This window comes from Xenopus laevis, chromosome 2S, assembly GCF_017654675.1.
Source record: "Xenopus laevis strain J_2021 chromosome 2S, Xenopus_laevis_v10.1, whole genome shotgun sequence".
Lineage (NCBI taxonomy): Eukaryota > Metazoa > Chordata > Amphibia > Anura > Pipidae > Xenopus > Xenopus laevis.
Window position 1 is genome coordinate 159,477,960 of NC_054374.1, and position 26,734 is coordinate 159,504,693.

The 26,734-nt window shown below is 42.9% G+C and overlaps 1 protein-coding gene across 1 annotated transcript in view; it reads left to right on the forward strand.

The window, feature by feature from the left end:
• The first annotated feature begins 2,868 nt into the window (after positions 1-2,868).
• rab38.S (RAB38, member RAS oncogene family S homeolog) overlaps positions 2,869-26,734 on the forward strand; it is a 29,592-nt gene continuing 5,726 nt past the window's right edge. The window contains exons 1-2 of the mRNA XM_018250368.2: positions 2,869-3,302; positions 17,854-18,134. Coding sequence (XP_018105857.1) covers positions 3,101-3,302; positions 17,854-18,134 — 483 coding nt within the window. The 5' untranslated portion in view covers positions 2,869-3,100. The remainder of the gene's footprint in view (positions 3,303-17,853; positions 18,135-26,734) is intronic.

Here is a 26,734-nt window from a genome sequence, read left to right on the forward strand (position 1 = left end):
CTCCGCACACTGCCCCCTGCAGGTGAGTTTATTTATGTTATGAGTTAAGGGGCCCAGTCTGAAGGTCAGTTAGGAGGAGATTTGGGGTGAGTGTTTATTTGTACCCTGGGTACCCCTGGAACTATAGCAGAGTGACTGTTACCCCAATGTTTCTATATATCTGTAACCTTGTTATGAGCTAAGGGGGCCCAGTCTGAAGGTCAGTTAGGGGGAGATTTGGGGTGAGTGCTTATTTGTGCCCTGGGTACCCCTCGAACTATAGCAGGGTGACACCGCAATGTTTCTATATATCTGTAACCTTGTTATGAGCTAAGGGGGCCCAGTCTGAAGGCCAGTTAGGGGGAGATTTGGGGTGAGTGCTTATTTGTACCCTGGGTACTCCTGGAACTATAGCAGGGTGACTGTTACCCCAATGTTTCTATATATACATGTAACCTTGTTATGAGCTAAGGGGCCCAGCCTGAAGGCCAGTTAGGGGCAGATTTGGGGTGTGTGCTTATGTGTACCCTGGGTACCCCTGGAACTATAGCAGGGTGACTGTTACCCCAATGTTTCTATATATCTGTAACCTTGTTATGAGCTAAGGGGGCCCAGTCTGAAGGTCAGTTAGGGGGAGATTTGGGGTGAGTGTTTATTTGTACCCTGGGTACTCCTGGAACTATAGCAGGGTGACTGTTACCCCAATGTTTCTATATATCTGTAACCTTGTTATGAGCTAAGGGGGCCCAGTCTGAAGGCCAGTTAGGGGGAGATTTGGGGTGAGTGCTTATTTGTACCCTGGGTACTCCTGGAACTATAGCAGGGTGACTGTTACCCCAATGTTTCTATATATATATGTAACCTTGTTATGAGCTAAGGGGCCCAGCCTGAAGGCCAGTTAGGGGCAGATTTGGGGTGTGTGCTTATGTGTACCCTGGGTACCCCTGGAACTATAGCAGGGTGACTGTTACCCCAATGTTTCTATATATATATGTAACCTTGTTATGAGCTAAGGGGGCCCAGTCTGAAGGTCAGTTAGGGGGAGATTTGGGGTGAGTGCTTATTTGTACCCTGGGTACCCCTGGAACTATAGCAGGGTGACACCCCAATGTTTCTATATATCTGTAACCTTGTTATGAGCTAAGGGGTCCCAGCCTGAAGGCCAGTTAGGGTGAGATTTGGGGTGAGTGCTTATTTGTGCCCTGGGTACCCCTCGAACTATAGCAGGGTGACACCTCAATGTTTCTATATATCTGTAACCTTGTAATGAGCTAAGGGGGCCCAGTCTGAAGGCCAGTTAGGGGGAGATTTGGGGTGAGTGCTTATTTGTACCCTGGGTACTCCTGGACCTATAGCAGGGTGACACCCCAATGTTTCTATATATCTGTAACCTTGTTATGAGCTAAGGGGTCCCAGCCTGAAGGCCAGTTAGGGTGAGATTTGGGGTGAGTGCTTATTTGTGCCCTGGGTACCCCTGGAACTATAGCAGGGTGACACCCCAATGTTTCTATATATCTGTAACCTTGTAATGAGCTAAGGGGGCCCAGTCTGAAGGTCAGTTAGGGGGAGATTTGGGGTGAGTACTTATGTGTACCCTGGGTACCCCTGGAACTATAGCAGGGTGACTGTTACCCCAATGTTTCTATATATCTGTAACCTTGTTATGAGCTAAGGGGGCCCAGTCTGAAGGTCAGTTAGGGGGAGATTTGGGGTGAGTGCTTATTTGTACCCTGGGTACCCCTGGAACTATAGCAGGGTGACTGTTACCCCAATGTTTCTATATATCTGTAACCTTGTTATGAGCTAAGGGGGCCCAGTCTGAAGGTCAGTTAGGGGGAGATTTGGGGTGAGTGCTTATTTGTACCCTGGGTACCCCTGGAACTATAGCAGGGTGACACCCCAATGTTTCTATATATCTGTAACCTTGTTATGAGCTAAGGGGTCCCAGCCTGAAGGCCAGTTAGGGTGAGATTTGGGGTGAGTGCTTATTTGTGCCCTGGGTACCCCTGGAACTATAGCAGGGTGACTGTTACCCCAATGTTTCTATATATCTGTAACCTTGTTATGAGCTAAGGGGGTCCAGCCTGAAGGTCAGTTAGGGGGAGATTTGGGGTGAGTGCTTATTTGTACCCTGGGTACCATTGGAACTATAGCAGGGTGACTGTTACCCCAATGTTTCTATATATTTGTAACCTTGTTATGAGGTAAGGGGGCCCAGTCTGAAGGTCAGTTAGGGGGAGATTTGGGGTGAGTGCTTATTTGTGCCCTGGGTACCCCTGGAACTATAGCAGGGTGACTGTTACCCCAATGTTTCTATATATTTGTAACCTTGTTATGAGCTATGGGGGTCCAGCCTGAAGGTCAGTTAGGGGGAGATTTGGGGTGAGTGCTTATTTGTACCCTGGGTACCACTGGAACTATAGCAGGGTAACCTTGTTATGAGCTAAGGGGGCCCACTTTTCTATTTATTTATATCTATGGTATTGTTTCATTTTTGTAAAATCTGTTTTAAAAAAATAAATAAATAAATAAAAAGGGGCCCAGTCTGAATATGTTGGTGTTGGCACCACCATCTACGGCTGAGTCAATCTGATTACCACGTTGATAAGAAAGCAAATCAGCATTTATCACTAGATCTCAAGTGTGGACCCCCATATACTTCTGTGGGCTGGTGAGCCCCAAAATATGGTATTAAGGCATCAGAAGAGTAAAGTGAGTCCAATATATGTAATAAGGGTGTATGTATATATATATCTATGCTTGTACCCGTAACACGGATTATCTCTTTGTATCTAAATTCTCAATAATGTGTTGAACTGAGTCCAAAAGTTTTCAGTTATCTCTATCCAGTCACACCCTTGAGTGCAGAGAGTTGCATTAGAGCTACGGCACATCCTTCCCCATTACCAGTAATAATATCCATTTAATTGGCATCCGACAAAGCTCACAGCTCTGCTAATAGTCTAATTTGTCTCGTTTCTAATATTTTTTTTTCTTTGCTTTCTTCTTCTTTCGCTCTTTTTCTGTCCCCTCTTTCCCTCCCCCACTCCCTCCTCCTTATCCCTTGGCAGGATTCCACTAGAGAGCATGAGATTAGTTTGCTGGGAGTTTGGGAAACAAGATGCAGAGCCACCAGAAAGAGCACCTATACAAGATCTTGGTGATCGGTGACTTGGGCGTCGGAAAAACCAGTATCATCAAACGCTATGTCCACCAGAACTTCTCGCCCCATTACAGAGCCACCATCGGGGTCGATTTTGCCCTAAAAGTGCTGAGTTGGGATTCAGACACGGTGGTGCGGTTACAACTATGGGACATCGCTGGTGAGTGTATAAGGGGGTCCTGCCCTAATCATATTAATTACATATCTTGTTAATTGTGTTAATTGTGATCATTCAGCACTAACAGGACTTTTTCAATGATGGCAGCGCACAAATTGTTACGGGGAGGGATGGGTGGAATTTATGCAAAAAGTTCAATAGAAAATATCTTTGAAAAGGGAAGTGAAACAGAACAAATGTTTATATAGATATATACATGGAAATATACTTTATATGAACCTTAATCTTTTCTTGATTAAAGAATATATATATATGCATTTCTACAATATTTTATGCTATATATTTGCATTTTTAATTTTTTTTCCATAAACCTTAATGGCAGAGACATACGCTCAGATTTGGGGAGATTAGTCGCCCAACGACAAATCTCCTCTTCTTCGGGGCGGCTAATCTCCCCAAACTGCCTCCCGCTGCCTAGAAAGTAAATCGCCGGAGGGATGGCGATCGGTGCGCTTCGTTTTCTGAAGTCGCCCGAAGTTGCCTCACGAGATAACTTCTGAGCAACTTCGGAAAACGAAGCGCTCCGAGTGGCATCCCACAGCCTATTTATATTCTAGCCGGTGGGAGGCAGGCGACTAATCTCCCCAAATCTGAGCGTGTGTCTCTGCCCTAAAGCACAAAGGTGATTAATTCTGCCCAAAGGGAGTGCCCTGCCTTGTAAGACATATGACAACTCTGAAACCTGAAAATGTTAAATGTCACAGCTCCTGTAGAAATTCCATTGTGACCTCACTTTGCAGGTTTAAAAATTCTAACAATGTATTTTTGCCTGCTGGGTATTTAAGGGCCGTCTGTCTCTGCTCCTCACTTATATTCTGCTAATTGAAATGTTATACAAAATAAACCCAATAGGCTGGTTTTGCCTCCAATAGGGATTAATTATATCTTATTTGGGATCAAGTACAAGTTACTGTTTTATTATTACAGAGAAAAAGGAAATCATTGTTAAAAATCAGAATTATTTGATTAAAATTAGGGATGCACCGAATCCACTATTTTGCATGTGCAAATTAGGGGTGGGAAGGGGAAAAACATTTTTTACTTCCTTGTTTTGTGACAAAAAGTCATGCAATTTCCCTCCCCGCCCCTAATTTACATATGCAAATTAGGATTCATATTCAGTTCGGCCGGGCAGAATAAGTCTGCCGAATCCTGTTGAAAACGGCTGAATCCTGACCGAATCCTGACCGAATCCTGGATTCGGTGCATCCCTAATTAGAATAGAGTCAATGGAAGATGGCTTTTCTGTAATTTGGAGCATTCTGGATAGCAGGTTTCCATATAACGGATCCCATACCTGTATACGTAACTCAATTTCTTGGTAAGGCAAACACCCAAATACCCAGATATCTAAAAGTAATAATGCTTTGAAGTTTGCTTTTCATTATACATACAGTATATGGACTTGGGAAGGAAGTACACAGATGATAACCATATTCAATGTGTATATTATGGGGCAGATTTATCAAGGGTTGAAAATTCGAATTTAAAAAAAAACATTTTAGTGTAATTCGACTAAGGAATAGTTAAAATTCGATTCGAGTTTTTTAAAAAAAATAAGAATTTGAATTCAATATTTATCATGTACTTGCCCTTTAAGAATGCGAATTTGACTATTCACCACTTTAAACCTGCGGAGCTGTTTGGAGACATCCTGAAAATCTATGGGTTATTTGGTGAAAAAACTCGAATCTAATTCAGTTCGAGTTTGCGGGTCAATCCCATTCATCAGATTTTGCAAAATACTGGGGGGTTTTCGAATTTCGAGTTCATGGGAGTTTATAGGAGTTTTTACAAACTCCCATGAATTTGAAATTAGACCCTTGATAACTCTGCCCCCAAATGTTTGTATATATAGATATATATATGTCAGTTCTTGTGGCTTCTCTGCAGCAGAAGGGAGAATAATAATCTGTAGGATCTCTACTGAGTGAATCACAAGCCTCGGATAGAGAGATGTGTATCTGTAGCAGAATCAGCCAGAGAAACGTGACTTGCGCTGGTACAGGGTAGGATTGTATAAGACGTGCCGGTCATGTGTTGTCACATCATATGATGCAGCTGTCTGTGCATGTTGTCAACCGAGGAGAAAGTGTTGGTCCCCCTGCTGTGTAGAGTAAATACGGTTCTCATACCTAAAGCTGGCCATACACGCAGGCATGTTTCAGGGGCTGCTGACTCCTGAGGCAGCAGCCCCAATGCCGCCCCTCCTCCTGCTCCGCTCTTCTAACTACCAGCGTCGGAGCGGGTGGAGGAGGGGCCGCATCGCTACTGCAGTGAGCGCTATTACGCTCGCTGCGCTAGAAGAGCCGAATTTCCGTTTTAAAAAACGGAAATTCGGCTCTTAAAGTTACCAGAGGCGGCTTTTTGCCTGAGGCAAGATTCTCACCTTGCCTCATGGCCGGAGCGGCCCTGCATACACGGCCCAATAAAAGCTCCCGAAGAGTCGGCAGCTTAACGGCCCGTGTGTGGGGCCCTCCGACGGGCTTTCCCGATCGATATCTGGCTGAAAGTCTGCCAGATGTCGATTGGGCAGGATTAAAAATCCCATCAGATCGCGGTCACATCTATTCGTTGACGTAGTCACGCGATCCGAATGCCCACGTTGGCTAAATTATGATCCAATCATTGGGCCCTAGGGCCCACAATCGGATCAGCCTCAATGTGGCCATTCGGGGAGAAATCTGCTCATTTGGCGACATCTCCAAACGAGCGGATTTCTATGTGTATGGCCACCTTTACTCATTTTTAGTGTTGCAGACTTGGGGGAGGGGGGGCGGTTTCTCCCATTTTCTCTAATGGAACAGTTTTCATCTAATAATAAATCTTAAATTCTGAAATGCAAATATTTATTCTCATTTATACATTTTGATCCATTTTCTGCTTTTTTTTTTTACATTGGCCTGTATATTTATGCAGTGCTGCCTATTACATTTTTTGAATTTTAATCCGGCACGAAAGCAATGTGCACCATATACAACCTCACATGCAGGGTTATTAACATAACTAAAGCCCTATGGGCCCAAATGCAAAATTTGAATTCATCTGACCTCTCGCCCACCATCCTGCAGTTTTACAGTGCAACTCTCCCCAGTCACACCCCTAGACCCCTGACAGTTTCACCATCCTACACTTGTGCCTTTACCTTTTCTATATGTTACCCCAAGTGGCGTAACTATAGAGGAAGCAGAACCCACAGTCGCAGGGGGAACATGGGAGGCCCGGACTGTGGGGTCTTCTTAGGGTTGACACCTGTCCGGTTTTGACCCGGACAGCCTGGTATTTTGAAGGGTTGCCCGGGTCAAAACTTCCTGCCTGGTTTTCCAAATAACGAAAACTGGGCAGGATTCCCCATCATTGACACAGTGATCGGCCAATCGCTGCATCATAGCCCCACCCCCAAGGTCTGATTTCTCTATAGCTAATAAAAAAAAAACCTCCTCCCGAGCTGTTCTCTTACATGTGGCAAGGAAGGGAGACCCAAGTTGGTTGGGTTCAAGGAGTGGGCGGGGCAGAGACAGGATGTGGTGGGGGGAGGCGGGGCGGGAAGTGGGCAGGAGGATGAGAATTGGAGTGGGGGGCCCAACCCACTCTAGTCAAGCCAATGGTTACTTCTTACAGTTTAAGCATTCGTTTGTAAACTCTTCAACCTAACAACATGGTTTATGAGTGTGCTTTCTCCACCAAGCATTTGTTTCCAGGCGCAACCAACACATTCATACTGTGAGTCACTGACACATTTCCCCTGCTTTAAATGCCAGACATTTGCCATGCACCCCCAACATACAGTCCACGAATAAACCCTTTAAATCTCAAACACTATAAGAAAAACATAAAATCTATTTGTGAAAATGAATTATTAAACATCTTCTACAATTTGGTGAGCTAGTTCTGATAAATTTTTGCACCCACCCTCCAGGCCTTGCACGTGAATTCTGCAGTAGACTTTGGGTTGGGTTGCATGCCTAGCACCTGTGCAGTACAGTTTGGGTGCAATTTTGGACACAGTTTGCCACATTTTTTACCCATAGTGCAGCTTTTTTCTGCCCCAATTCCAGTGTAACTTCAACCACAGTGAAATTTGGGTCGTTTGCAGCGCTTAAGTGTCAAAATGTTTTTTTTTAGGTTCAAGCCTGCTGTGCCTATTGGGAATCACCAAGGTCAGGGTTTGCTCATCAAAACTGTAAAAAAAAAAAATAAGCAGTATCAGTTGACAAATATTCATTTTTTATATCATGCTTAGCGATGGGCGAATTTGTCCCATTTCGCTTCGCCACGAATTTCGCGTATTTCCCATGAAATTCGCAAAACTGTCGAAAAATTTGTGAAACTGAGATTTTTGACGCCGGCGTCAAAGTCTGGGCCTCCGTTTATCGTCGCAGGTGTCTAAATTGGCGCCGGTGGTGAAATCATGATGCCGTCGAATTTTCGCCAGCGAATTTTCACTGCAAATTTGCACATTTATTCGCCGGCTGTGAAACTGGCAAATTTGCCGTGAATTCGTGCCTGGCAAATAAATTCGCCCATCGCTAATCATGCTTCCTTGATCCAGTAGCATTTTACAGGAAAAAATGAGAAAACACTTTGAAGTCTATATATAACCTGCCCAACTGCCAGTTGAACCAGAGGAAGGCAAAAATAAACCCAAATTGAAGCCTCTCCAATTTGCCTCAGAGGGGGAAAATTTCCTTCCTGACTCCAAGATGCAATGGGACTAGAAAAACGTGGAAAAAATAATAATATTTCGTCACTAGTTTTACTAGTGTAAAACTTGTGAATGAAAGCGAATCCTTTTCGGGATTAGTAGTAATGTTTTTTTTTTCCCAGACTTTTACAAATTCCCGGTGGGATTATATGAGCGCAGTAATCTGTACAAGCACGTTACACATTTGTTGTGCTAGAATGAGCCACTCCTAGTGAAACTTATTTGGGTTAATCTGCCAGTACCATCCTTCTTACCCCTGTGTTTAGTTTCTCCATCGTGTAATTCCAGGGTTCCCACTGTTGACTCTGCATCAATAGACAAAGCACAAATAACATATAAACGGAGCTTTAACACTGAGTTCTACAAATGACACAAACCCCACTCTGACAGTTTTGAGGGCAGTTGTGTTGTTTATGTTTTAACACGTACAGATGAGCCCAATAGAATTATGGGGAGCTGCATTATGGGTAAGGGAAAAGGTAAGTCATTGGAAAATGTAATTGCTCTGCACAAATGGCGATAAAAGGGAATATATTGGGGAGAACATAATAATGATGAGATGGAAGAAATAAACACAGAGGAGAGATAAAGTAAGGATGAATGAGAAAGGGAAGTGTGGGAAAGAAGACAATACACAAGCGGACGGCCACAGGGATGAGGAGGACAATATTGTCAGAAACAGCATTTACTGCCGCTCATCTACTCTATATAATCCCCAGCTGTGTAAAAGAACCTCTGACAACTCACTGGCCCTGCTCCTCCTAGAGTTTCACGTCATACCCAACTTTAAAGGGATACTGTCATGGCAATACATGTGCTTTTCAAAATGTTAATAGTGCTGCTCCAGCAGAATTCTGCACTGATATCCATTTTTCAAAAGACAAATGGATTTTTTTATATTTTTTATATTTTGAAATTTGACATGGGGCTAGACATATTGTCAGTTTCCCAGGTGCCCCCAGTCATGTGACTTGTACTCTGATAAACTTCATTCACTCTTTACTGCTGCACTGTAAATTGGAGTGATATCACCACCTCCCTTCCCCCCCCCCTAGCAGCCTAACAACAGAACAATGGGAAGGTAACCAGATAACAGTTCCCTAACACAAGATAACAGCTGCCTGGTAGATCTAAGAACAGCACTCAATAGTAAAATCCAGGTCCCACTGAGACACATTCAGTTACATTGAGTAGGAGAAACAACAACCTGCCAGAAAGCAGTTCCATCCTAAAGTGCTGGCTCTTTTTGAAAGCACATGACCAGGCAAAATGACCTGAGATGCAGCTACCCAACAATATTACAACTAAAAAAATTACACTTGGATTAGGAATTACATTTTTCATGGCAGAGTGAATTATTTGCAGTGTAATTTAGAAATAAAATCTACACCATAAAAATCATGACAGTATGCAGGGCACCTCTTATTTCATAGCAAGGTCACTGATATAAGGAAACATTAGCCAATATCTAGGACAGCAAAGAAATGTTTGCCCCAAATCTGACCATAGCTGACCTTCAATGTGGGCTTTCAGGTGCATCTAGGAGAGCAGATAGACATTCTCCCCAAGATTCACTAATCTAACATTCAGGCTTGGCTCCTCTGGGAGTCACTAGATAAACATTGGAGCACTCTTCTTGCTGATATACCTGTTCTGGAGAGCTTCTAGGTGGCTTTTGGTGATGTGGCTTCAGCATGCGCTCTCAATATTATCCTCCAAAGGCTTTCTATAGAGTACAGGACATTATTCAAAGAAATAAGCTTATGGGAAGACCATGCATTATATTGTCTTAAATTCAATTCAATTTTCAGCCTGACTCTTTAGGTTGAGACACTGACCAATCCTGAATGGTAAAATCAGGTTTAGCAAAGGATGATTCTGTTGTACAGATGATCAAAACCCATGGTAACTCTGAGTGTCATCATGGAAACTCTAAATACATCTCTACATACCATAAATTCTGCAAGGGTCACAGTGAAGAAGACATTTCTCTACCATGATATCAATAAGTTCACTAAAACAAGTCCTGTTTTTTTTGCAGTTGTCTTTTCTTCTCTTTGTGAAGTATATGCAGATTTGATGATTTTAACTCAAATTGATCACAAATGTGCTTGGACTGCATAAGTGTAACTCTCAGTTTAGGGGGTTGATATAATGTGGCATCTGCAAATGAAAGAGCAATAATTTGATGGACAAACTTAAGACTGGGGGGCAAATTCACTGAGATTCGTAGTTGCGCCAGGCGTAACTTCGCCGCACTTCGCCGCACTTCGCCACACTTCGCTAGGCGTAGTTGCGCTCAGGGGTAGCGTAAGGTTGTGAAGTTGCGCTAGTGTTGATTCGCTAAGCAAAGCGAAGTTACGCTAGCGATGGTTAATTTGCATACAGCGCCAAATTCAAATTTCAATGGAGGAATACGTAGAATCACTACAAATGCCTGGGAAACCTTCAAAACATAAAATAAAATTTTTATTTTGCCCTACACATGTGCCCACTGTATAGTTAAGTTGCCATGAGTCAGGAAATGTAGGGGGGAAGGAGGGGAGCCCCAAAAAAATTTTCAATCTTTTTCAGCCTATCACCCATAATGTAGAAAACACGCCAGCGTTTTTTGGGACTTGGAAAAAAATTTGACTTTTTTTGAAGCAATCTCTATCTACTCTATTGCGCTTCTCCTGGTCTGAGGTGGCGAAGGAAGTCTAGCGTAAAAGGTAGCGTTCAGTACACTGCGCGCGTTAGTGAATTTGCGTAGTTACGTCCGTAGCGAAAATTTGCCAGGCGTAAGGGTGCGAAGTAACACTAGCGAATCTACGCCAGCGTTCCTAGTGAATTTGCGCAGTAACGAAAATGACAAACGCTAGCGAAGTAGGCTGTTAAGAAGCTAGAACACAGTACGTGCACTGTATGGTTTTTCCTTCTGGATATAATATTGTTCTATCGATCTATCTATTTGTCAATCCATCTATCTATCTCTGTCTCTATCTATCATCGATCTATTTGTCTATCAGTCTATCTATCTATCTATTTATCTATCATCTATCTATCATCTGTCTGTCTGTCTATCATCATCTATCAAAGGTCTATATCTATCTATCTATCTATCTATCTCTGTCTCTATCTATCATCGATCTATTTGTCTATCAGTCTATCTATCTATCTATTTATCTATCATCTATCTATCATCTGTCTGTCTGTCTATCATCATCTATCAAAGGTCTATATCTATCTATCTATCTATCTATCTATCTATCATCTATCTATCTATCTATCTATCTATCTATCTATCTATCTATCTATCATCTATCTATCTATCTATCTATCTATCTATCCATGGATGAGTTTTCATATGTGCTTATAACACTGTTGCTTTCTGTCTCTCTATGGGGCTCTACTTTATTATCTGTGGGGTTCTACTTTATTATCTGTGGGGTTCTACTTTATTATCTGTGGGGTTCTACTTTATTATCTGTGGGGTTCTACTTTATTATCTGTGGAGTTCTACTTTATTATCTGTGGGGTTCTACTTTATTATCTGTGGGGTTCTACTTTATTATCTGTGGGGTTCTACTTTATTATCTGTGGAGTTCTACTTTATTATCCATCATGTGCAAACCATATCTCTCCCCCAAACATGGTTAAACGTATGCAATGTTAATTTCCATGCGTTACACACATGGCATGAGCAGGATTCAGAGCAAAAAAATCCTCTAAAAAAGCTGACATTTTATACGATACCCATGGGAGAATACTTTCATAGCTGCACAGGAATCCCATCACTACTTAGCAGATCAATTACTCATTGAATTAACTGAGATTAATGACATCTCTCATGTGTTTGTAATTTCTGACAATAACAAGTGCAGTGGGGCGAGCGACTGCCGGTGCTCTTTAGATCCAAAGAACGGTTATTTGTTCATCCCCATACATAGACAACTCATACAATACCAGAACTGCTTGGCCCGGGGGCCAGACATAAACCCATGTGAGAAATAAAAACACTTTCCCACAGCTGCAGGGGACAGTTACTCATATTTTAGAATAATGTGCGTTCCTGCTGCAACACATAACACCATCAGGATTCTTATTGTAGCAGACTGGGAAAGTGTGAAAAGAGGTGAGTCCACATTCCTTGGCGTTGGTGTTGCACGTGTGAAGGATTAAATGCACGAGGGGGCTCTAGTGACACGGATGAAAGGAATCCCTGATTTAGGATTTAAAATAAATAAAGTCACATACTATAATAATGATCTGGAGAGGAATCTCCAGAAGCCTTGGTCCCATTAGAGCAGTGGTCCCCAACCAGTAGCTTATGAGTAACGTGTTGCTCACCAACCCCTTGGATGTTGCTCCCAGTGGCCTCAAAGCAGGAGCTTATTTTTGAATTCCAGACTTGGAGGCAAGTTTTAGTTGTATAAAAACCAGGTGTACTGCCAAACAGAACATCAATGTAGGCTGCCAGTCCATATAGGGGCTACCAAACAGCCAATCAAAGGCCTTATTTGACATCCCCGTGGACTTTCTCATGCTTGTGTTGCTCTCCAACTCTTTTTACATTTAAATGTGGCTCACGAGTAAAAAAGTTTGGGGACCCCTGCATTAGAGATTAAGTAGATTACATTTTTGCAATAGATTAACACTAATTACATTATCATGGTGGCCATAGACATTACAATTACGATCTTTCCTGTGAAGATCGTTCGTTTTCAATACAAACTGTAACAGAATTGTCAGATATACAGGTAGAAATAATAGAATTCTACCTGTATCTGTGGCTGACATTTGGGTGCCTTCAAAGGCACCCAATGAAAATTATGCGGCCAGCTGGATAGACGAGAGTCTTCTGCAGATATTGGTTGCTCTTTGTCACGATCGCCGCCCAGAGCAGGCCACGTGGGTAGCGGCGCCGGCGCGATGACGTCAGCGTGCCGACGTCGGCGCAATGACGCCAATGACGTCACAATGGCGCCAAATTCAAAATAAAAACGCCATCTAGACGCTAGAATGGCGCCCAAGTATAGGAATACATTTCCTAAGTGTATCCTGGGTTTCCTGTGAGCTGATATTGCTAATCCTGTTCCTGATTACTTATCTTGACCCTTGCCTGGACTTTGGACTTTGCTGTTACCTGCCTGCCCCTGAACTCTTGCCTGGATTCTGACTACTCTTTGAATTAACCCTTTGGACACCGCGACCATGCTCCCTCAAGAGGGCTTCCTCCTCGATCCTGACTACCTCCCTGAAGGGATCTCCCGGCTCCCTGACACTCTTCTCCCCTATAGACGCACCGAATATTGTATGAAGCGTGCATCTATGGCCACCTTTAGCACGGCAACAGGACTTATAAACATGTTTTACACTTTTTTTTTTGCTGTTTATTTTAACAAAATATTGACTGCATTCTATAAATGTTCCTCTTCTATAGGCATAGTAGTCTCCATTTTTTTTTTTAAAGATGCCGGCCAGTAGCGGTATCCAGAAAAAGATGCAAAATCTGCTCCTGAACTTCAGCTTCTACCATGCCATGGCAGCTGGAAAGTCACAGATTGGTTGTAAAGGGCAAAACAGTTTCAAACCCATTCGTTTTGCACCGTTTGTCATGGTCGCTGCCCATTGGCACATGTCTTTCCCATGAATACAGTGCTGCTTGTATTCATGAGAGGGTGACTGGGGGGTGGCACATGTCTGTTCCTTTTGCTGTCCTCTGTTCTTACTACCTGCCTATGGTGCAAAATTGCACAAGTGCAGTCGCCAATAGCAACCAAACCGCATTTAGTTTAAAAACTCCCAGTTGTAACTTTATTGTGGCAATAAAGTCACTTCTGGAATGTGGCGTCAATAACGGCAAGAGAATGTGAGTCACTGGGGGTGTAGGGGCAACAGGCAAAGAAAACCCTAGACATAGCAGCTCTTGAAGGCAGTAGTTAATCCCAGGGTTCATGTGCACCCTTAGTGCCCTGCACCATGCCCCTTGTGAATAATTTATCAGAGCAGACTAAACGGCACATTAGTGCCCTTTAAGCTTTGAAGGCTCATTTCCCAACATAATGCAATGCACAAACACCAATTGTCTTTTTTTTACTCCCAGTGTAATTGCCGCAGCCCCTGAGATCCACTGCTAGATGGGTGTGCTGCACAAATATGCAATTTTGCATATTCATCAATCATTTTCGTAAATCGCATACAAGTTATTCGAATGGTGTAGTGTCTGGTGCACACGGGCATTTACTTGTCGCAAGTCAGTTGCAGCTAATGGCGCAACCCTATAAGCAGGGCCGTTTCAGGGGTCCTTGCCACCCTGAAGCAGTCTTTTTGATGCCACCCCCCTCACATACCATTTTTAACGCCGGTGGGGGCCACATCACCATTGCGGAGAGCACAAATACTCTCTCCACCAGCAGAGCCAAAATTCTGATTTAAAAATAGGAATTTGATCTCTTAAAGTTACCAGCAGCGGCTTTTTTTCCTGAGTCGAGTTTCTCAGACTGACATTAATTTGAGGAATCTGTTGAGTCAAAAACCACATTTTTCACAAATACTTGCCCTTACCCACCCAGAGTGCATGCAACAGAAGGCTACTACACACACTGCCTGCAGGGAATACGAGGGAGCACTGGTTATTGTAAGGAATGGATGATGATGATGCAGGGAAAAGAGGATACACAGAGAGGAGAGCTGGAGGCCATACTGTCCGAGAGATACTGCAGAATCCTCCATAAAGGGAACATTGTTAGAGAGGCACATGATACAACAGCCCATCTGATAAACTCCCTCTCTGTGATCATGAGACCCACCAACGACACAGTGCAAACCTCATGTGAATTTGATTTCTGTGCATCGTCATACTCAGCCCCTGCCCCAGCAGAAAGGTCCCATACAGTAAGTACACCATGGCCTACTGCATCACAAGCCAGTTAACCCCACTGTACGTTTTAGGAGGGCGAGAGCAACCCCAAAGCATCCAGAGAAACCAACACAGAACATACAAACTCATAATTTACATCTGGAACGTAGGACGCCAGTGTTGTCAAGCAGCATCAACCACCGAGCCATCAATATAAACTGAATTTTGCACTTTTACCGGAATTACTCCAGCTTCACCTCCCTACAACCCAAGAGGTGTTTATAGAGCATGTCCTGTAAAACCTGAGGCTTAAAATCCAATTGAAATTTTTGGGCATCGAACAGTAAACCATTAAGCCTTATGCAAAGACATTTGCAGTTCTGTTCAACAGATATTTTATATTATATTCTAATCCATTATAAGGTATTAAAGGAACAGCTTACACTCCATTTCAACATTAGATGAATGAATAGGGTTTGTGCTGAACATACTTTTTGTCTGTTGTTTTAATTAAGAAATATCTATGGTTTCTGTTATTTCTGGCACTAAACACGACTATGAAGGCAAGTTTCACTTCGGTATCTCCTGGTCCCAAAGAACTTCAAAGGAGCTGATAAAACTAATTACCGATAGGGATGAGCAAAATATTTTGCCTCGTTGCGCCAAGAAAAAACGCCCACGGACTTAAAAAAATGTCACACGTTTTTAAAATATTGCATGGGTTGAAAAATTGCAGGGCGGAAAACCACGCATTGATTTCAATGAATTTGGCAAATATTTTTGCTGTGAATTTTTGGCGAAATGGGTCAGTTTTACCCATCACTAATTTACCAATCCACTGAGAAGCCCCTGTTGATGAGCTGCTCAAAGGCTACAGCCAGACAAGGTGGAATCTGCTCCTCCGCTGCTACTTATCTACTTACTGTAGATAAGTGAGTGGTACATATGGAGCACTAAACAAATTGCCCTGTAGTATGTTCAGTGAATATACACACACTTTCAAATTGGTGCTTTATAATGGCAAATAAAGACAATATGGATTTCTTTCAATTAAAACAATTGGCAGAATGTAATTTCAACACTGAATTTCAAGTCCTATTTACAGCAAAGATATTTCAAAGTTTGCTGGCCCTTTAGGGCTATTCCACACGGGGAGATAGGCACGCGTTTGCGGTCGCGGCGACAAAGCGCCGCGCCAGTCGCCGCTAGGGATGTAGCGAACGGCGGAAAAAATGTTCGCGAACATATTCGCGAACTTGCGACAAAACATGCGAATAGTTCGCGAACGTCGCGAACCCCATAGACTTCAATGGGAAGGCGAATTTTAAAAGCTAGAAAAGACATTTCTGGCCAGAAAAATGATTTTAAAGTTGTTTAAAGGGTGCAACGACCTGGACAGTGGCATGCCAGAGGGGGATCAAGGGCAAAAATGTATCTGAAAAATCCATTGTTGACACAGCGCTGCGTTTTGTGCTGTAAAGGGCAGAAATCACACTACGTCACTCAGGTGATGTTTCTGGACACGGAATGTGAAAAAGCTCACACAGCTAGGTGGCACTTGGTTAAAGACTGGGCAAATAATGCCTGCAAGGTCAACGTATACACTACAGCCGTTGGATACGGAATATATTATTGCTGCTTGAAAAACGTCACTCGGGTGGTGTTTCTGGAGACGGTATTATTATTGATATTTAGACAGCTAGGTGGCAGTTGTTTGAAGAACAGATGCAGATGAGAGATCAGCAGCAGGACAGCTGCCCACAGCAGCTACATACAGAGCACTGCAGTAGAAGGTAGATTACTAGCCAGCAAAGCTACCTAACCTAAAATGTCCCTCAAATCCCTGCAGAGTTCTGTCCCTACAATACAGAGCAGTATCAAGTAGATTACTAGCCAGCAAAGTTACTAGCAACTGTCCCTCAAATCACTAACAGCTCTCTCCCTACACTAGCTCTTCCAAGCACACACAGGCAGAATGAAAAAACGCTGCAGGGCTTCAGTTTATATATGGAAGGGGAGTGGTCCAGGGGGTGTGGGGGTGGTCCAGGAGGGAGAGCTTCCTGATTGGCTGCCATGTATCTGCTGGTCTGGGGTGAGAGGGCAAAAATAAGCGCCAGCTAAGGCGAACCCAAATTGGCGAACGTCGCGCGACGTTCGCGAACATTCGCCGAACGCGAATAGTCGATGTTCGCGCGAATTAGTTCGCGGGCGAACAGTCCGCGACATCCCTAGTCGCCGCGACCGGCGCAGGCGACAGTTTTGTATGGGCGCCTATGTAAAAACGCCTGTGCTAACCACACGAGGCGATGCGCTTTTCAACAAGTTGAAAAGCTTTCATAAAATACATTTCTTTACACAAAGTAGTCTAGAGGTGTTGTGTAGAGGTGTAGTCATTAAATTGTATAATTCTACATTTTATTATTATTGCAAACAGTTTCACTCTTTAATGTGTTCAAAGACATACAATATTTGATGGGCTCCAATAGCTCAGCTCCATTCTATATGAGTTGTTCTGCAGACAAAACATCAGATATTTGGGAAATATCTGAAAGAAATATCTTTTTTATTAGTTTATTATTGACATTTTTAAAGGGATGTAACTAAAGGGGGGGATGACCCCAAAGGTGTCAGTGAACAAGTTTGATTGGTACATTGGGCATTATGTTGTGAACTCTAGACTTTGGCCAAAGATCATCTATATTTAGTTGTTGTATGTTGACTATTCATGACTTGGGGGTTATGCACAAAGATGGCAAATGTTATTTCAGGCCATAAAATGCTTCTGGTTATGTGTGCAGTTTCAGCAGTTTAAGAAAAATATCAACAAACATTAGTTGGTTTGACTTGATGGCCTCGGTCCAAGTCTTCTCCACTTTTTGCCTTATTGTATTTATCTCCTTACTCTTCAACCTTTAAGGTGAACCTAACATTTGTGATCGTATTAAATGAAAAGTTCTATTAATGTCCCAAAAATATATTTTCCTTAGGCCAAGAACGATTTGGAAACATGACAAGAGTCTACTACCGAGAAGCAGTCGGCGCGTTTATCGTCTTCGACGTCACAAGGCCGGCGACCTTTGAAGCGGTGGCAAAGTGGAAGGAGGATTTAGACTCAAAACTGACTCTTTCAAATGGGGTGCCGGTATCAGCTGTGCTTCTAGCCAACAAATCTGACCAGGGAAAAGATAATTTTAAGAACCATTTCACCAAAATGGACCAGTTTTGCAAGGAACACGGTTTTGTCGCTTGGTATGAAACGTCTGCAAAGGTACGTGAGCACTGGCATAGTGTATAGGCATGACCCTTTCATTATATGTGTATCTCCAGCATTGTCATGCTTCTAGCCATTGTAAAGCTTCAATCACTCTTTGTTGGCCATTGGCTTAGCATGATGCTGCTCTTACAATAGCCAAAGGTAAAAGGTTGGACAAAGTTGCTTTATTAGTTATTTGGGGCTGCTGTCTCAGGGGCCCCTGCTGCAAAGCCCTCTCTGGACCCCTGTCACAGCTGGGGCCCACCGGATTTTTTCTCTTTGTTCGTGGCAGATTGCTTTAGGGGTATGTATGTTACTATGTTACCAATTTCAAGTATCACTACTAAAATTACAAACAGGACTATAGCCCATGAGTTGTATTGTCTGCTATTTCAACGGACAGAGTAGAACACATCACAGCCATTTAAAGCAGCCATTTACTTGAATCGGCAATTTTTTAGGCTGGATAGGGGTAGTTCCAGTGCTTGCGTCCCCTTTCAAATGAATGGCAAAAGGCATTGGCAGATTGGGGCATTTTTCCACCATCTACCAGAGCATAAATCCGTATGCCTCAGCCTCAGGGTAACAAGTGCCTACAGACTTTATAATAATTATTATTTTTATATTGCTTCCATAGTCACAGACATAATTAGACCCATTGGAATGCTGGCCTCAAAGCTTTATAAGAACTGATCTAATGCAACCCAGGAATCCTGCAATGAGAAAAATATTTTAATTTGCTTGGTATAAACAGTTTCTGTACTTATCCCCCCCCCCAGTCTCTGCACTTTTTAATACTTGCACATTAATCAAGGATTCCAACAAAATACATGGGAATAACTGTCGTTTTAAGTTGTGTTGCTTGGTAAGCTAGAAATGTTCACAAGTATGGTGTAACAGATTTGTGGTTATTGTTAATAGTAAACTAATGGACTTGTTTACCACGGTAAGGCAGGTGAAATACTGGCAGGGGCAAATATTGGCAAAGAAACGTGGCAGTTAAAACTCAAAATAAGTACTGAAGAATACCCTCCAGGTGCCCTCTGAAATTTTGAATCTAATTCCAAGGATCCCCAGAGAAAGGGGAAGGGGGATTTCCCGCAGTCCAGGCCCCTTGTGCCCTCCAGCAACCATGGTCTCTGCTTCCTCTATTGTTATACAGCTAGTGGCCTCTACATCAGTGGTATAAATAGCAAGGGGCAGGGCCGGGCACAGCCCCCCTCATGGAATCGATCGCCTGCCCCCAGCAAGTGCAACAAAAATATTCCCTCTGCCCTGTGCCTGTGAAATTGCATCCCCTGCACCCCCGGTAGTTACCCCACTACTCTACATTTCACCCCAAGCAGGCTGTAGGGTTCATTTACAACACGCAGGACAAGATGCAAAGTGCAAAGGATGGGAGCAGTAGAATTGGTGCAGGTCTGTGTTTGCCTCTTGTTTATAGAGCAACTTGCGTTCTGCAGTCAGGCCTGGATTTGTACAAAGGCCACAAAGGCCCGGGCCTATTGCTGTAGAATTTTAGTGGGGCGGCATCAGGCCTGGATTGGGAGTCAAAACAGGCCCTTCCATTCCAAGTACACAGAGGCCAAAACAGCTACCTACTTTCTATGGAACCATACAGCAGCCCCTCTGGCAGAACCCACAGATTGCCAGTCCAGGCCTGGGCAGCATGCGGCCCAACCACACCCACATTGGTTTAGAAGCACTGGGGATTCGCAGGCGATACAATAGTTTTTAACATTTCCTGTGCACCAATCCCCAGTACTCCGGACCCGATGCTGAAATAGGGTTGCCATCTGTCCAGTTTTGACCCGGATGGCCTGGCATTTTGAAGGGCTGACCTGGACAAAACCAATAAGGATTAAGGAAACCGAGCAGGATTCCCCATGATTGACATGGCGATTGGCCGATCGCCGCCTTATAGCCCCGCTTATTGACATCACTGCGTCACGGCCCCGCACCTTGCCCAGTCAGTCTCCACTGGGGGAAAGGTGGCAACCTTATGCTGAAAATATGCGCATGTTCACAAGGGAAGGGGAGGGGACGATGAACAGCAGCGGGCGTAAGGGTGCCTGCTATGTAAATCCGTCCCTGTCTGCAATGCTCTGTACCTGCAAGTTCACCTGAGACAGAATTGCTCTTTAAATGAGCACTAAAAGCCTGAGCACTTTTCTACTTCACTTCAGGGTCTATACAAATTACCCATAATAATTTCAGGGGTTCCCTGTGCATGTTGCTGCAATAAGTGTTTCTATTTGAACCAGTTGAAAGACACTCAAAGACATTTATTGACAGCCGCTTCCCTGGCATACCCAAAGTGCTGCCTATGCACAGGATTGGACTGGGCCAGTGGGACACCAGGAATAAACCCAGTGGATCCGGCCCTCATTGATCCTCGCCGACCCATGCCCATTCCTCCAACATCAGCCGCTCCCTGAAATAAAGGAGAGTATCGGCGCATGATAAGACACAGCAATTTGGCATGAAGGGGTTCGGGCAGAAGTTGGAAGGGGGCCACTGGTTGCAGCCCCGATTGTCCCCCAGTACTCTAGTCTGAAGCTGCCTCTGCAACTAGTTCCAGATTTACCAAATGGGAGCAAAACTTGTATTGACTCATACTGATACATTTGGTTCAAGTTCCACTGCACACAATTGCTGGAATGTTGCACAATAAGATATTATGGTGGGCAAGATGCATGCTGGATTGCTCTTTGCATGTAGAGCTTGGACCAATGAATACCATAGCATGGTAGTCTTGTGACCATCACAGCCAATAAGTGTCGTCTCTGAAACTGCGAAACTGTATAGAATGTTTGTGATGTGAATAAAACAGCTAATTTGTGGATAATTCCGTTCATCTTTATGGCAGAAACTGCATCTCTGTTGAGCAGCTTATAAAGGAAAATCAATCTTTTCATTAACGTTTCGCAGATAAATCTATTATTTAATCTCTTAATGTCCAGAAATAGAAATAGGCTTCTGTCCCATTACAAAGGAGAAAAGATGAATAAAAAGCTAAATTAAATGTGATAGCATTTGGAATCCAGAATTCTATCACATGACATATAATCACATTTCCAGCGCAGCAAAAAAGAATTACTGGATTTATTCAATTGTAAAAATATTTTGTTGACTCGAGATATGTAAATAATGGGGCCAGCGCTGCCTGCCTGGGAATTAGCTGCCCAATCGAATTACTTAAACAGGTCACTCCCATCAATTATAAATATAATTCAATCGAAGGTTGAGATTTAGAGAATTCTTTATATTGCCCAATAATACCGTCAATCAGTATCAACTTTTGTATCCAAAATTTAATAAATTATTTGTTATGTTTCAAAGTGCAGTGCAGAAATTAATTAGTCCACATAAATTAATTACCATATGAATTTGATAAAATAATTAATTAGAAATTGTCCACAATTTTAAAAGTAAAAAAGGTCCCCTAAAAGGGTTCTATACTCCTTTCGTGGTACAAACAAGTTCCTTAAATCATGAATTACAATTCAATGAATTAATTATACACTAGGAATGACTTTAAAGGGGAAGTAAAGTCTAAAGTAGAATAAGGCTAGAAATGCTGTATTTTGTATACTAAACATAAACATGAACTTTCTCCACCACAAGTCTAATAAAACAAGTGATTTATGCTTTCAAAGTTGGCCACAGAAGGTCACCATCTTGTAACTTTGTTAAACATCTTTGCAAGACTAAGACTGTGCACATGCTCAGTGTGGTCTGGGCTGCTTAGGGATCATCATAAATTATCAAAACAGGAAAACAAACAAAGCTGCTTGAGTTCTGCTTGGCTGGGAAGTAAGGCGGGGCTCCCCCTGCTGTTCATAAGTATGATTGTTTCCCTGCAGAGCAGTTAGGGACTGTCTGATAATTCCTATCCACAGCAGTAAATGAAGGAATAATTTCACTGCATACAGTCAGGTTTCTTATAAAAACGGTACACATTTTTTTAATTAAAGTATATTGGAGATAGGTTTCTTTTTCATTAAAGAAAGTAAAAATGGGATTTTATTTGTGTGCCTTTACATGCCCTTTAAATGAAAATTATAATTAAAAATTTAAATTTTCATTTAAAGTCATTATGTGATGAACGGCACCCTAAATCCAGAACCCAAGCTAAGCTCCCTGGTCTTGGCTCTTGCTTCTGCCTTTAACCGCCGCCTTTCACCTCGGGAGGAGCCCTTGGCTGCTCTTTTCAGAGTGGATGTAACTGCCGAATGGGCACTATGTACCCCAGAACGAGACTTAGAGGGAGTTTCACTAGGGAAGCAGCTTCCACCACTAGAGTGGAAGTTAGACATGAATCTTTACTCTTGGAACCCCACTGAATAACCTCCCCAATAACCCAATCAATGGGGTTGTGTACCTGTAGTCAAGGTAACTCCAAAATAAAACGGTGACAAGGAACCATCGAGAACGTGAAAAGCTAATTTTTCACAATGCATATTGTTTACACACATGGATAATGCCTTGGATTTTTGGGTTACCAGACCTGACCCCAGTGGGCTTTTATCAATTGCAGAAACCTTCACAGGATGTGTAAGGGGAATAAGGGGAATATTATACCTTACTGCGAAGGCAGCATCTAAGAGATTCCCTCAGCCCCAGAATCCACCAAGGCTGAAACTTGAACTGAACCCCCAGGCCAGGACAAAACAACAGGTAACAAATTTTTTGAGGCGAATTGGGGAGAGGGAATCTCTCTACCCAAATGCAGCTCCCCTTCTCCATTTAGGTTTTGAGGTTTCCCTGGCCTCTTAGAACAATTTTTAAGGAAATGACCCTTATCCCCACAATATATGCATAGACCCTGGGATCGCCTTCGGGCCCTTTCCTCAGGGGATAAACGAGTTGCATGGGTTCCCCCTGAGGACTTGGAAGCGAAGGAGTTGGAGATTCGTCATTACATATAATAGGGAGATTTGTACCCTCTTCAGCCCGTCTTTCTCTTTGCCTACTATTGATTTGGACCACTAAGCTCATAAGGTCATCCAAAGTGGATGAAGGAGGGTAGTTAACCAGGCTGTCCTTGACAGAACTAGAAAGTCCCACTCAGCATTGACTACGAAGAGCTGTATCATTCCACCCCGTCTCAACTGACCAGCGGTGGAATTTCTGTACAGTACTCTTCAATTACTCTTCTCCCTTGGCGGAGTTTACGAATCACGGAGTCGGCAGAGCTAGCACGATCCGGGTCATCGTATAACATGGCCATGGTAGCAAAGAATGTTTCTAGGGATTGACGGGCAGGGTCAGAAGGGGGTAATCTTAGTGCCCAGACTTGTGGGTCACCTTGTAGTAAGGTCATAACGAATCTTACTTCATCCTCACCAGTAGGGAAATTGTTAGGGAAAACTAAACTTATCAGGCAAGGGGATTTTTGGGTCATGGGACAAACCTCTATTACCTGGAGTAGCAGACTGGGTAGACCCCTCAGGAACCGCAGCAGAGGCTTGCTGAACTGCATCTTGCCTGTTGGAGTGGGAACGCAGACCCTAGATAATGTAGTCCTGTTTTCCCTCTTGGTCCTCTAGGTGCTGGAGGAGAGTAGAAGTTTGCAGAATAGCAGAAGCTTCTTCCATTTTCTTCCGTCTCATGGGCCCGTTGTACTGTCATGAACGGCACCCTAAATCCAGAACCCAAGCAAAGCTCCCTGGTCTCGGCTCTTGCTTCTGCCTTTAACCGCTGCACTTCACCTCGGGAGGAGCCCTCAGCTAATTGGATGCCGCCAGGTCTTATTAAGAGAGGAGCAAAGCTAACGGTTCTGGACAAGCAAAGGGGCACGATCGTCTCACCAAGAATACTGGATGGATGCCGCTTTTTTTCTGTATATTGCTATGGCCATTTCACTGTAGTACTATATAGAGGCAGGACTTAGGACTAAAAAATAACACGGTGCAACAAAATGTGAATCTCAATGGCTTCATCTGTAGATTGGTCTACAGTTGACACATGCTGCCCCAGGCGCGGGCGCTGGGTGCCTATACAATAGATACAGTCCTAGTTCTAGGCTAAGTAACTTACAGTAGTTTGCTACTTGCCTATAGTGACATGTAATGTCCTTTGTTTAGTTGCCTTGCAATAACGATCTAAGTTAGCTTGCAGTAATGTACTTAATTAGTGCCCTCTAATAGTCAGCTGACATGCCTAGATTGCACCTCTATATAGTTTTCTAGGTTGGTTAAAGATTAGTTGCGTTTTAGCAATTGTCCCCAACCCCTTGGATGTTGCTCCCAGTGTTCTCAAAGCAGCTGCTTATTTTCGAATTCCTGGAGGCAAGTTTTGGTTGTATAAAAACCAGGTGTACTTCCAAACAGAGCCTCGTGTAGGCTTCCAGTCCACATAGGGGCTACAAAACAGCCAATCACAGCCCTTATTTGGCACCCCCAGGATGTTCTACTTTAGTTACTATGTAGTTCTGTGTTCAGTTTGAACCTTACAGCAATATGCCAGTTTAGTGTCATAAACTAATGTTCTAGGTTACCTGTCATGCAATAAGGTTCTAGGTTACCTGTCATACAGTAATGTTATCGGTTAGCATTGGTACACTAATGTCTTTGATTAACTGGCTTACTATGCAATATACTTGGCTGGTTGCATTAAGGTGGCCAAAAATTGGCAACCTGTACTCCAACACCTTGAGGAACCATACACACGCTTAAGACATCTTAGTATTGTCCTGTTCATTTAGGTGAGATCCCCTTAAAGGATCAAAATAGCAGGAATTGATAGGAGATGCTGCTCCTCTTCACTTTTTTTTGGCCAGTGGATGGATCTATTAGGACAGATAAGCAATAATCCACCAGCATTATCTGTTGGAAAGGCCCCGCTTCTGGCCATATATGCCCAAATGATTAATTATACTGGCAACCAAATCTAGGAATGTATGGACAAATTTTCAGTAATGTTCTAGGTTGTAATGTTCTAGCTGTCAGGACAGTACATACAGTTAGGTCCATAAATATTTGGACAGACAACTTTTTTTTCTAATTTTGGTTCTGTACATTTCCTCAATGAATTTTAAATGAAATAACTTAGATGCAGTTGAACTGCAGACTTTCAGCTTTAATTCAGTGGGTTGAACAAAACGATTGCATAAAAATGTGAGGAACTAAAGCCTTTTTTTTAACACTATCACTACATTTCAGGTGCATTTCAAAAGTAATTGGACAAATTAAAAAACTGAAAATAAAATGTTAATTTCTAATACTTGGTTGAAAACCCATTGTTGGCAATGACAGCCTGAAGTGTTGAACTCATGGACATCACCAGATTCTGGGTTTCCTCCTTTTTAATGCTCTGCCAGGCCTTTACTGCAGTGGCTTTCACTTGCTGTTTATTTCTGGCCTTTCTGTCTCAAGTTTAGTCTTCAACAAGTGTAATGCAGCTCAATTGGGTTCAGATCAGGTGACTGACTTGGCCATTCAAGAATATTCCACTTCTTTGCTTTAATAAACTCCTGGGTTGCTTTGGCTTTATGTTTTGGGTCATTATGAAAGGCCTCCCAATCAATGTGACTGCATGAACAGCTCAGAATTCATTCTTGTGCTTCTGTCCTGTGTCACATGATGGATAAACACTAGTGTCCCAGTGCGACTGGCAGCCATGCACCCCCAAGCCATCACACTGCCCCCCAAATGTTTTATACATCATGTGCTATGCTTTGGATCATGAGCTGTTCCACTCCTTCTCCAGACTTTTTTCTTGCAATCATTCTGGTAGAGGTTGATCTTGGTTTCATCTGTCCAAACAATGTTTTTCCAGAACTGTGCTGGCTTTTTTAGATGTTTTTTTTAGCAAAGTCCAATCTAGCCTTTCTATTCTTGATGCTTATGAGTGGCTTGTACCTTGCAGTGCCCCCTCTGTATTTACTTTCATGCAGTCTTCTCTTTATGGTAGACTTGGATATGGATACTCTACCTCCTGGAGAGTGTTGTTCACTTGTTTGGCTGTTGTGAAGGGGTTTCTCTTCACCGTGGAAATGATTCTGAGATCATCCACCACTGTTGTCTTCTGTGGATGTCCAGGTCTTTTTGCGTTGCTGAGTTCACCAGTGTTTTCTTTCTTTCTCAGGATGGACCAAACTGTAGATTTTGCCACTCCTAATATTGTCGCAATTTTTCGGATGGGTTTTTGCTGTTTTTGGAGTTTAAGGATGGCTTGTTTTTTGACCGCATGTTGTTTGTTCACAGCAAAATCTACCACATACAAACACCCCCCCTCAAATTAACTCCAGGGCTTTTATCTGCTTCATTGATAATGACGTAACAAAGGAATTGCCCACACCTGCCCATGAAATAGCCTTTGAGTCAATGGTCCAATTACTTTTGAGCCCCTGAAATGAAGTGATTGTGTTTAAAAAAGGATTTAGTTCATTTTTATGCAATCTTTTTGTTCAACCCACTGAATTAAAGCTGAAAGTCTGCAGTTCAACTGCATTTCATTTAAAATGTATTGTGGTAATGTACAGAACCAAAATTAGAAAAAAAGGTATCTATGTCCAAATATTTATGAGCCTAACTGTATATATAGGCACCCTTGTCCAGGATTGCAGTTTCAGGGGGGCAGCATTGGGTACCTATATACATTTAAAAGAA